This window comes from Coenobita brevimanus, chromosome 110 (genome assembly GCF_032717465.1).
Source record: "Coenobita brevimanus isolate Jiangsu-jjx chromosome 110, ASM3271746v2, whole genome shotgun sequence".
In the NCBI taxonomy this organism is placed as follows: Eukaryota; Metazoa; Arthropoda; class Malacostraca; order Decapoda; family Coenobitidae; genus Coenobita; species Coenobita brevimanus.
This window is the reverse complement of record NC_137063.1, coordinates 41,057,607-41,071,290: the sequence shown is the minus strand read 5'-3', so window position 1 is coordinate 41,071,290 and position 13,684 is coordinate 41,057,607. Positions and strand designations below refer to the sequence as shown.

The window sequence follows — 13,684 nt, the reverse complement described above, 5'->3', positions numbered from 1 at the left end:
GAATAATTTGAATTGTGATGTTTTCATCATTTGATTTCCGTGAATTTGCGTAATGTACTTTGTCTCAACCTGTTTTTCTAACCCGAGTGACATCTACCAGTTTAATATATATATATATATATATATATATATATATATATATATATATATATATATATATATATATATATATATACATACTGTATATTATTGTATTTATGTATGTACTGATCTATTTTCTTCTTTCCAGGCTGCGGTTGCGGGACTGTTAGGCGAATATGTCGCCCGACTGAGCGAGGTTGCCGGGTCGCTTATCACGTGCGGTCCGGTGCTCAACTGGCTGGAGCTGGACAACAGGGGTCACCGCCTCATTGTCACCGATGACTCCGATATCAACACGCCCGCCGTCGCTGCCGCCTACGTGGTCAAGCGGTACATTGCGCAGGCCTCAGATGAGATATCCTTCGAGGTGAGTTCGACCCTGAGATTTTGGCCGGTTGGCATTAGTTGTTAAGTCGGCATCAAAAGTCCCGCCGTCTCTCATGCCGCTCTCACTCCACGAACTTTGAAAATAAGTGTGGTGGACCTGCAGCAAGCTACATTCATGACCTTTATCAAAGTGAAAATAAGGTCATCATTGTTGGTTGCTGCGAATTCACTACTATGATTTTCTAAATTCATGGAGATTATAGAAGGGGGAGGGGCGACAGGACTTGTTGCTGGCGGCACAGATGAAAAAAAAAAATATTGGTGCACACTTAGCGCGAAGCAGTCTACCACCACAGATAATGGCTTACATTGGCGGGACATTTCAAGGGTTGAAGAAAAGAATCAAGGAATATAAATATAATATGAAACTCTGATATGAATAATGCCGGGGTAAAACACAGATTAGATACGGGTCACGGAATGAAGTGGGGATGTGAAATTCTTGAACCGTGTAAATGATAAGAGAATATGTTATTAATCAGCTGATGCATCTGTCTGTAAAAATATGAATCAGAAGAAGGGATCCTTTACTCAGGCCAAGTCTTTACCACAGCGGCTAACTAGCGGGAAACCAGACAATTTGATTAAGATGTGTCTCATTTGTTATTGTGGTTATCACTTGTCACGTCACTATGGCCAATTTAGGCGCTTACTATATCTTGTGTGTGTTATTCCTGCAGAAGCCATCTTTGGCGAAGCGTCGAGTAAACTGAGCCCCTGGTCTTCACATGTTTTCTTTATACAAGGGTTGGTCGTAGAGTTAATAGAGTCTGGACCTTAGATGGAACTCTGTGCATCGTCTCATCTTTTAAGTCATATGTTTTGGGCAAATGTGTCTGTGTCCTTAGTGCCAATCCTGTGCCTTGTTTTCATTGTAAGTGATCCCAGGTATCGAACAGGTGTCCCAAAAGTGTTCTGGGTGCGTATGTGAAAAGTCGGCCATCTCTGCCCCAGCCTGTTCATACCTAGATCAGAAATGGGGACTTAGATTGTAAAATTGACTGTTCTATGTCGTAGTGTGGTGGAAGATTGCGACTTAGAAAAAAAAATAATGTCTGCTTCTACAACCCTTGTGTAAATTGGTTGACATTGCAGCTTCGGCAGTATTTTACGTGCATAATGGGAGGGAGATTTGGTCAGGCCTTGGTTCACAGACTTAAAGTGAGTTCGTGTCTTAAGGAAGTTTTGTTCACGACTGATAAGGACAGTGTAGAAACCTATCACGTCTCCAGTCTTTCCTTCAAAGTGAAATCATATTAAGGTGAGGCCGTTAATAATAGTCGTAAGTTTGTTTACGACTCCGAGACCATGTCTATACTGGGGAGTAATGGGGTGTGGCGGGTAGTACGGTAACCAGGAAGTGCGGTGCTGTGATGTGTGGGTAGATGCTAGTGGGCCGTCTGGAGTGGCGGGTGTGTAATCGTGCACATACCTGGCACACGACTGAGAGGACCCAGATTTGATCCCGGTCGGGCAAGGAACCATTGAGCAGGGTCTTCTTTACCTCAGCCTGTTTGTAACTAGAACTGAAATAGGGACAGTGATTGCACATTCCAAGGTTGCGTGTCTTAGTGTGGGAGAAGACTTGAGCAAGAAAAATTAATATCTACCTGATTGACCCGTCTTATAGTCACATGCATTAACATGAACTCCCTGTTTGGGCCATATCCTCGGGGGCTTAGGAAACTCACAAGCTAATCTGCCCTGCCAGCTTGTTTCTTCATATAGCACGCAAATAGTCTTAAATGCGCAATTCGTGCCAATATAAAGACGTAATTAATATATTGGAGGGTACCTAAGAGTGTAAAACAAACTAAGCAGCTAAGGAGCGAGGAAAATAGACGAAGCTGGATAACATACCGCTTGAGGGAGGAAGATGGGAGTAAGGGCCGTTCTTTAGGAACAGAAACGTGTGGGATTCTTAGCTTCACTCATCGGGATGTATCGTCAAGCACTAGTTAGATAATTGATGAACCAGGCTATAGTTGTTGGAGGAGGTAGACCAGGAACTACGGGAGAGAAGACGGGGAGAACATGAGAGTTGATGTGTCTTTGTAAGAAGGGTCAAAGTAAAGAAATGCATGGATTCGTTTGTGTTGACCTTGTTCCATGTAGGATAAGGCGATGAGAGTAGATAGAGAGATAGATAGGTAGGTAGGTAAATGTTTTACTTGTTGCGCGGCCAGTACTGTGATGGCCCCAAGTAGTACAGTGTACTGACACCACAGTACATCTGCCCTAGCACAGCTTTCTATGTCACTCCCTCACTGGCACACACTCCTACACCAGTCCCACCCTGACTTGCATGTTTGGAGTGTAGTTGTTGTGTTTTGTACTCTTTACTGACTGCAAGTTACGAGTTGTGAGGACTGGATGGAAATACAGTGGAAATTGTCGTAGGTGAAAATTGAGGGGAAACTGAGAGCCGGCAACCAAGGCAGGCTTGACGGTACATGTGAGCGAGTTTGTTGTTGTAGCGGGGCGGCCGCGCCAGACATTCAGTATGAAGCGGACTGCGGAGGGGTGTGGTTGTGTCTTTCCCTCCAGTCCAGCCTGTTGTGTGTAATACTGTCATTCTTGTCTGAAACGTTACGTGAAGTAGATTTTGTGTCTTTTAAGTGTTACAGGGTAACATACAGTGAAGGGAAAACATAGAGTGAAGTGTGGTGGTAGTGAAAGAGAAGGATGGTATTGATGTATGGGTGGTAACATAGTGAGGTGCCAGGGACGATGAAGGGGGTGTGTGTGGATGGCCACAAGGGCCCCCCACCTCGTCTGTGAATCTAAGGGCACCCCAGCGATGACGGGGGACGTAAACTGTGTACCCACCCCAACCACCGACCCTGTCAACGCCACTCCCCATTCGAAGTAAGTGGCGGGGAAGTGGGGGAAGTGTGCGACGGGCCGGGAGCGCTGAAGGAGAGTGGGAGGGTAGACGGTGGATACGAGAGATCGCTTTTGGACATTTTTTCATCATTACATGGTGCTTTGCCCCTTCACAATGCGAAATCTTTCCTCAGCGTGATAAAATGGTATAGTAGTGGACTGGTTGGGGGGTGCTGGAGGGAAGTGGAAAGGTGGACATGGATATGAGAGATCGCGTTTGGAATTTGTCATTTCTTTGTGCCATAGCCCTGCACGGGCCTTTCTGAGATTGATAGAAAAAATAACTTTATCAGGGAATTTGGTTTTGGCGAGACTATAACAGAAATATTGTTGTGGAAGAAAATGGCGACGATGGACGCTTTGGGAGTTTTCATTGTTTTATGCAGAATCCCTGCACAGTTGTTCATTACCAAAACAGCATGTTGGTAGCGTTGATAAAATGTCATCCACGTAGTTCAGGAATGGACAAAGGTTGTTTTTAATGCATTGAGCAAGAGGGGTGTCCTACTTGAGCTGAATTTAGTTGTCAGGAAGCAGCCAGGATAAAACAGGTATTCGTGCTGAAGGATTTTACCTACAATACGACTTATTTTCTTGTTCTGTACGTTATTCTATTTATCTATTAATTATGCCACCAAAGGAAGTAGGCCTGTCATTTACCCTTTACACATACTGGACTACGAGGTCCTGGACTCTTTTCCCACACCTCATCAGAGTTCGGTATGAAGCTGGCTTTTTGAGTCGTTTTATACCCAGGTGATGGAGAAATAAGTAAAAACAGTAAAATATACCGGTAGCGATTGGCCTGTACACGCCATAGTATCTTCATTACGAGAGATCCATCCGTAGGTGAGGAAAATCCCGTGACAGTAACCGGACTAATATAGGAAAAGTCGCCATCTTATTTTCATCATAGTGGAGGGGTAAGCGGAATATTGTAAGGCCTGTGGATTTTTCCTTATTTTCCCTAGAGTTAGTGGGAAATGGCCGCCCACCATCCACCCACTCGATGTAGTATTGTTGCCTTCGGGTGACAGCAATGAGTGACAAGCCAAATAATTTCTTGTGTCTCAGGAAACCAGTTACTGCTTTTGATGGTAACCATATAACCATTAACTCTTGGTGGTGTATTTAAGGCGCACCAACCAGATGGGGCCCTTAAGGGTGTACATCAAAGGGATAGTTGGGGTGAACAAACATGATGCCAGTCGGGCGAGAAGTGACTGAGAAGCCTAGCCACGTTCCCCTACGCATCTGTTGGGGCAAAAAAGGATCGGGTTTTAGATATTTCCGATAGTGTCGCCTTATGGGTTTATATTTGTGTGTGTGTGTAGGGGGGGGAGAGAGAGAGAGAGAGAGAGAGAGAGAGATTAAACCACATCACTGCTATGACGTCTTTTTCGATATGTTCATGTTAACAAAATACGAGCATGCTAATTGTAGGAAATGTGTGTTGAGCTGAAAAGGTTAAGTATACTATTCTCATTTTGACAGACCTAAGTTGAGTACAGTAGTTGGAGGCATTATTTTTAGTCTGTATACAACCACCAAAGAGAAACACATTGTCGTCGTTGTGTATTGCCTGCAGTATTCTGAAGAGAAACTTGGTTAAGCTGTGTAATGCGTTTTTTTTTTTTCTTTTTTAAGCGGTTTATTGTCGCGCTTGAAGGGAATTAGAACGAGAACAGCAGTGGGTGAAACCGAGATGAGAGAGAGAGAGAGGATTGTTGTGTGGATGAGGGGGGACATACTGTATATTGGGAGGGGATTAAGCGGAATAGGTGAGACGCATGTGATTGGGAGAGGACGAGTGTACCAGTGTGTGTGTGTGTGTGTGTGTGTGTGTGTGAGGTTCGTACGTTTGAGTGAGAGAGAGAGGACATTATGAGAAAGGGATTTGGTAGGTAGGTAGGGAGGCAGGAAGGCATTTAGGTAGGTAGGTAGGTAGGTAGGTACGTGGTGGAGTGGTGTTAAGGTGGTGTGCTGAAGCGTATGTTGTGTGGAAACGTGTGGACCATTGAGCTACTTTCCACATGCCAGCACCAGTAATATTGCCGCCACACCATTATCGCCGCACATTGCTGTTATAACCCCTCCCCCCACATTTTGCTGCTAATATTACTGCCACCACCAAACTACGATTGTCACGACTACCACATTATTATCACTACCAGCATTAACTCTCGTATTACCTCCACCTCACCTCTCACTGCTACAGCCATAGCACTTATTACCACTGCCACCACAGTGTGGTAGGTGGGGGCGTCCATCATCCACTCGCTCCATATAGTGCTACCATTTGGATATTTCACACTTACTGAAAAGCTTAATGGCTTCTTGTAACCCAGGAAGCCATGTACAAAGCTGGGTGGTAACCATATACCAGTAACCAAGTAACTTCTTTTTTAATGCAAGAAAGAAGAAACCTAAGGCCAGGAACCCTCAAAATTATTCCCTCCAAGAAAAAACAAAAACACGGTAACAGAGAGACAAATTCAAAATCAGTCCATTTCGAGATGCCTGGACACTCTGCGTTTGAAAATACTTGAGGTCACTGGGTGATGTAGAGTTTACTGTGGTTTCCCATTTAACTGGATGGAGAAACGCACGTGCGGCGTCCGTCCAGGAACCAATCCTTCACCTCCACGCTCATCCTGGGCCTTGCTCTGGCGAGGTGCTGTCTGCTGCAAGGGAACAGCGGTTCACTGCACTGGACTAATCTGCAGGGGCGATTGCTTGACTGCGGTTGATGTGTATACTCTGCAGTTGATGTGTATACTCTGCCAGTTATATCTCTGTTACCACACTTACATGCTCATATTACCACTACTACTGCTACTGCCGCCACAACTACCACATCTACTACTGCTACATTCTTTTCTGTAAATCATCATTACTTATATTACTTTTACTGGTTTTGCTAGGTCATATTGCAGCCAGCAATTCACTACCATCAATCTCGACTACTACCATTACTCAGCTACTGCCATGACACCACCAGCCAGCCACCACCATCACCACCACAATGACTTGGCCGGTATCTTACTCAGTGCCACAACCGCAATCACTACACAAGCACCACCAACCTTCGCCGTACCACCACCCGACTACCACAGTCACAGCTCTTACTACAGAAACCCTCACCACAGCTACTACCGTCACTCATACTTGTGCCGCAACTACCGCCATCACTACCACTTCAGCCACAACTACCACCATCACTTATACTTCTACCACAACAATCACTATCACTACCATACCTCTACTACAACTACCAACGTAACCTCCATACTTCTACCACAACTCCCACCATCACCGCCATACCTTTACCTCAACTACGACCATCACGGCCATACTTCTGACATAACTACCAGGGTCATTAGCTACCTTACGTCTAACACAACTACCACCATCATTGCCATACTGCTAACACAACTGCCACCATAATGCCATACTTTTTCCGCAGCTATCACAGTCACTGCCTTACTCCTGCCACAGATGCCATCAGTATTGTGTCACCTTATCGTATACCAACCACAACCACTAACATGTCGCACTTAGCCATTACACACACACACACACACACACACACACACACACACACACACACACACACACACATTGTATTTATGGAGGTAAAAGTCGGTGAAAGAAAGTAAAGTTACATAATGGATTAGTCTTGCCCGGTTAAAGTGAATGTATAGCGTTTACAGTTGAGCGGTAGTGATTGCATTGGTGTGTGTGTGTGTGTGTGTGTGTGTGTGTGTGTGTGTGTGTGAGAGAGAGAGAGAGAGAGAGAGAGAGAGAGAGAGATGGGTGTGGTAATGGTCGAGGTGTATGTGTTGGGGTAGACTGGACCGAATACTGTGCATGTTGGCATATTCATGACTAGAGGTGGAACACTTGTTTGCACACACACACACACACACACACACACACACACACACACACACACACACACACACACACACACACACACACACACACACACACACACACACACACACATCCCGGCCTTATTACGACAGAGCATGTTCCTCCCTTCCTCCATCTTCCCCTCCATCCCTTCCCCTCTCACCTTACAGTCCTTCCTTTTCCCTTTCGTTCTCCCGTTCCCTCTCACACGCACACTAACATCCTCTTCACCTCATTATTGCTCGTCTTATTGCCTCAGAGCCTGCCCCCTCCTCCTCTCTGCTTTGCTTTTCGTTGGTTACCCTCTCACCTCCCCCGTCCCCCCTTTCAGAACACATATACATACCTCTTGCACTTACCATGGTACTTTAAAAAACATATCACATTGTCTCTTTCTGCCTATCAAAGGACACACACTAGTTATAAAATGTATAAGCTACACCTCATTTTGATCTTACTCTATCGTTTCCTTCAGACCATCCCCCATCCTCCCTCTCTTCTCGCTGTTCTTCTCTGCTCCCCTTCCAGTTTTCACTCCTTCCCGTCTGCCTTTCCTTTTCTTTCATTCCCCTCCCCCCATCTCTCTCTCTCTCTTCCTTTCCTCTCACATTTTCTTTTTTTCCTCTTCTTACCCTCCCCGCCTGCCCCACACGTGGTTAACATCAAGGCTGATAATTGTCTCCCCAGGCACTGGTTCCTTGTGCCCTCCAGACTTCAGCTTGCCTCACTGATTCTCTCTCTCTCTCTCTCTCTCTCTCTCTCTCTCTCTCTCACACACACACACACACACACACACACACACACACACACACACACACACACACACACACACACACACACACACACACACACACACACACACACACACACACCACCAGGTCGTTTACATCCTAAGGGCAGAAGCATGACCTAAGGGGAAAGAGAAATTACCATGTCTTGAGGGAAAATGAAATGTCAGATTGTGGACAGAGGAAAAAAAATCCATCTTGGCGAAAGGGAAACTAGAAGGGGCTTTGGCCAAGAGAAATTATATTGCCTTGGGAAAGAGACATAGTTGTTGAGCTGGGAAAGTTTTACGAGATGGGACAGGGAAGTTGTTAATCTAGTGTGTGTGTGTGTGTGTGTGTGTGTGTGTGTGTGTGTGTGTGTGTGTGTGTGTGTGTGTGTGTGTTATGTGATTTTATATTGCCTTGGGAAAGAATCATTGTTGTTGAGCTGGGAAAGTTTTACGAGATGGGACAGGGAAGTTGTTAATCGAGTGTGTGTGTGTGTGTGTGTGTGTGTGTGTGTGTGTGTGTGTGTGTGTGTGTGTGTGTGTGTGTGTTAATGTGCTTGTTATTTACCGACAATGTTACTTCATCTTCGGAGAAACATTTCGATATTGAAGGAGGGTTTATGTATTCCTTTCATTTACCCCTTCGCTGTTGGAGGATCTGCTAAGTTAAATATTTTGGTATTAATAGACGTTTACTAAAAGGAAAAAAAAAAAGCCTTTCCACAATTTTTTTTTTTTTATTTATCAGTGGGAAAAGTGAATATTGTAATGTCTTTTGAACATAAAACTTGGGGGCAAAAATTGATTATACCATTTTTCTTTCCGACGAGAGCTTTGAAGGTTTGACATGGAGAATTATTAGTCTATTGTTAGTGTAGCTGGTCGTGTTTTTTTTTTCCTCTCTCTCTCTCTCTCTCTCTCTCTCTCGTGTGGATTCATGGTGTCGTATTCCAAGCTGGAGAATCGTTTACTTATGTTCAGCACAATTTTCGGTATATTCTGCGCGCACGCACGCACGCACGCACGCACGCACACACGCGCACACACACACACACACACACACACACACACACACACACACACACACACACACACACACTTTCTCTCTCTCTCTCTCTCTCTCTCTCTCTTGTACAGTATTTAGCCACAAAACTAAATGGTTAGATCAGGGTTGAGTTGGTTTAGGGATGATTTTCGCAGACGGAGCTAATTAATACCAGATAACATAGGTGGAAGGCAAAGGTTTAAGGCCAAAGTTCAGTGGTAATCGTCGTTAATCCTCCTATTAACTTGCGTCTCAGTGATTACTTATTTTGTAGTTTATGTTTTGATCAGCAGACGGTTTTTTTTTTTTTTTTACCTAGAGGGCATTTTCTAAGGGTATAGCAGAACCCGGTATTAACCTGTAAAGTGTTAAACCTCCTGAAGTTCGCCATCTCTCATGTTTTCTTCGTGCCATCTTTAGGCGGTTTTATCCAGGTCAGGAGACGTTTTGTTTTGGGGAGATCAAACACACGGCAGCTTTCATTAATCTCATCAATACAAGACATACCAGTATCTAAGTTGAGTTAAATCGTCTTGTGGTGTCTCATTTAGGCTGTGATAATAATAATAATAATTAAAATCATTATGAAAGAAGTGAAGCGTAGTGAGAGATGAGGCAACACTTATTACTAATTGATGGGATCCGGGAGGGCAGGAAAAGTGCAGAGATCGGAGGTCGAGCCCCATCCATTATTTCCTAAGCTTAAAGGTGCTGCTCAGGTTCGTGCATGGCTAAGCTGGGATGCGATAGCTTGGTGTTAGATGCAATTAACCCCTTGTCAACTAGGATGAAGTTGCCTATCCGTGGACCCCTACGGTCATGGTGGGGCAGTATAGGGGTGAATGGTGATGACCGCTTGGCTTCCCCCCCAGCTTAACCCTCTGGCAGCGAAATACTTACTTTACATTGCATTCTTCCTAAAGTCAAACGATTTAATTCATCCGTGAGAAACATGCCGCGGCAAAAATGTCAGAGACTTTACAAACATTGGATGATAGTAAAATAGCATTCCAGCTAACTATGTATCGTATCGTATCATTTATAAAGGCTCCAACGTAGTTGCATACCGGTCTTTTTCAACTAATGGCTGCTGTCCATGCTGCTTGATCTCTGGCAGCCTCTCTGTTCAGTCCTTTATCCCTGAGGTCAACAGTGGGAAGTACTGTACTGTATAGCATTTAGCATGTCTCTCTCTCTCTGTTATATATATATATATATATATATATATATATATATATATATATATATATATATATATATATATAGTATCTTTGAGCTTCGTGTCGCTGTTAATATTATACAGACCATAGTTGCTGGTATGTTAACTGTGTGTGTGTGTGTGTGTGTGTAGATAACTGTATGTACATAGCTGTCAGTATCATACACCTGCTGTAATTTACTGATGGAAGAAAATAATAGACCTGGCGACGTAACATATGTAGCTGTTTATAACTTGTGATGTGTATCATGGTCTTTCGTTGTTACGTATCTTTGTGTTGTTGTTGTTGTGTATTCTGCTCTTGTATTTCTGTATCTTTGTTGTTGTTGTTGTTGTTGTGTATCCTTGTATTTCTGCATCTTTCTTCATACAGTAGGCCATTCATGTCACCTCTGACCCTCCCCACAGATGTCCAACGTGGGGAAGGGATGGGGAGGGAATGAGGTGATTGAGGGTTTATTCGCCCCTCCTTTCCCTTCCTGTTCATTTTAGTCCGATTTCGTCCTTCGCTTTTCCCATTCTTTTCCTCTCATTTCCCTCCTGGTTTCTCCCTCCTTGTTTATTCCATCCATTTTCCCTGATTTTTCCATCCCTTTCCCATCTTTCTTGTTTCTCCCTTACCTTCCACACCCGTTTCTTCCTGTTTATGCCTTCCTCCCATTCCTGTTCTAATCTTTCGCACATCCTTTTTCTCTCATCTTTTTACCATCTTGTTTCTTCCTTCTTCTCCCATTTCCTTTCCTTCCTGGCTCTCCATTTCTTTCCCATCATGCTCTTTCCCTCACTTCCTTTTTCTCCCCTTCCTTTTCTTCCCCTTCATGGATTTCCTTCATTCTTCCTCCTCCTCCTCCCTCGTCTCTCCTCCTCCTCCTCCTCCTCCTTATCGTCTTCTCCACCGTCGCTCCCGACCCTCCCCTTCCTTCCCCACCCCCTTCCCTCTTTCCTCCTCATTTCCTCCCCTTCATCCTTTCATCCTCTCCTCCCCCTCCACCTCCACCTTATATCTCTCTCTCCTATCTCTTTCATTTCCTTGTCCCGCTTCCTTCTCCTCCTTCCCTCTCCCCTTTTCTCCTATTTTACATCACTCTTATTCCTCCTCCTTCTCTTCTCCTTTCTTCTGCCGTACCCTCTACATTTCCTTTACCTTCTCTCCTCGTTATCTTCACGCTTCCTCCTCCCTTTTCCCTCCCCCCACCCTCGGCTGTGACAGGTTTAAGCCCATTATCCGAGCTCATCATCAGACGCTATCATCACACACACACACACACACACACACACACACACACACACACACACACACACACACACACACACACACACACACACACACACACACACACACACACACACACACACACACACACACACACACACACACACACACACACACACACACACACACACACAATTTATCACCACCGCTATCACCAGCTAACTCTGCCTTGTATCATGCCCTTCGATCACCGTGGGATTACGTGCCTGCCCACATTCGCCCGTGCAGGTACAGAGAAGAGACGAGACCCATTTATCACCATTTCTATCACCAGCTAACTCCATCTGTCAAGTCTTTATCACCGTGGGAACATGCACAGGGACTGAGGTATAATTACGGTCATTATAGATGCGGTAACGAGCGAGGTGCTAATTATATCAGAATGTTCTCAGTGTCTTCTAGTAGACGGGACAACAACAATCTCACAATTACCAGTATTAATATTGGCTTATCTCAGGTAATTAGGAAACTCATATTTGTGTGTGTCGCGATGCTATTCTTTCTGTATTGCTTTTCGATGTAGCTGAGTTTATCTGTTTCTCACTGTGTCAGGTATACATAGGGAGAGGGAGTGAGTTGGAAAGGGTGGCCTGATGACGGGCAGAGTGACATGGAGGCGATTCACATGTCTAAACCTCTTCAGGGATTAAGGCGTCTGGTTACAAATATGAGTAGATAGATAGATACTTTAATCTGTTAGCAGGGGAAGTGATTTGACTAGGGCCGGTGTAACGAGAATAGCGTTGGCGATAGTGTCCATGTGGGAAAGTGGATGCAGTAGGAGGCGGTGTGGTATAGCAAGCTTTCCAGGGCATCAGCAACCAGTATGGCGTCAATATCTACCTTATCCGTGAGATAGATAGATAGAGAGAGGGGGGGAGAGGGAGAGAAAGGGGGGGGAATGTCGGGCCGTGATGGATATAGAGAGAGGTGACAGGGTCGTGTTGGATATACAAGCTCGGTTTCATGACACGGTGACATGGTGAGACTGGCACCTTAGCTCTCTCTCTTTCTCTCTCTCTCTCTCTCTCTCTCTCTCTCTCCTAGTCTGTCTTTCATTTCTCTGTCCCCTCCTTTGTGCCTTTACCTGTTATCTCTTCCTGTGTGTACCTGTGTCCATATTTATCCTGCTTTCTCCTCTCCACCCTTTACTCAATCTCACTCCACCCACGTCCTCATTAACTCCACCCTTCTACTCCCCTCTTGTGTTAGTCTCTTGTTTTCCACATTAGTGTTGTTCTGTTTTCTTTTGTTTAAATTTCTCTCTCTCTCTCTCTCTCTCTCTCTCTCTCTCTCTCTCTCTCTCTCTCTCTCTCTCTCTCTCACACACACACACACACACACACACACACACACACACCATCATCTGCTACCTCACGCTCAAAGGCCCTACACACACACACACACACACACACACACACACACACACCATCATCTGCTGCCTCACGCTCAAAGGCCCTTGACATCCCCTATCCTCTTTCTCTCTTCTCATCTCCCACTTCGGTTCTTTCCTCCTCCTCCTCCTCCTCCTGTTACTACTACTACTACTGCTACTACTACTACTACTCAAATATTATTATTATTATTATTATTATTATTATTATTATTATTGTTATTATTATTCCAGCTTAACATTTACATTGCATTCCACCACTTTGCTTCACTCTCCCTTTGCCCTCTTCATCTCTTTAACATTCTCTTGAACTGCTGCACATGCACTGCAATTACATCTCAAGTTTCTCTTAACTTTCCTTTTCTGCATTCATTTTCATTCTTCTTTCATACCCACTCACCTTATACACTTCTTTCTCAGTGCTGTGTAGTTGTTTTAGAGCCTATGATCTTTAATAATATGTCCTCTCATATTTCTTCTTTATCTTCTTTATTTATACACTTTAGCCCATCTTTCCGTTCCTCTCTCTCGTGTTCTTATCTGGCGGCCTCCAAGAATGAGGAAAATTTTGGGTAAACTCTGTGGATGATCTGGAATGTGTGTGTGTGTGTGTGATGTCATTTCTCGACTGATATTCTCGTTTTTCCTGTTGCTTGTACTTCTTTTTTGTTCTTTTTTTTAACGTTTAATTGCTCTTTAGTTTTCATTCT

At 44.4% G+C, this 13,684-nt stretch overlaps 1 protein-coding gene across 1 annotated transcript in view; it reads left to right on the top strand.

Annotated features, from left to right (window-relative positions):
- The window catches only part of CdGAPr (GTPase-activating protein CdGAPr), a 350,099-nt gene that overhangs the window by 198,587 nt on the left and 137,828 nt on the right, over positions 1–13,684 (top strand). The window contains exon 4 of the mRNA XM_080286103.1: positions 230–448. Within this exon, the coding sequence (XP_080142229.1) occupies positions 230–448 (219 nt within the window). The remainder of the gene's footprint in view (positions 1–229; positions 449–13,684) is intronic.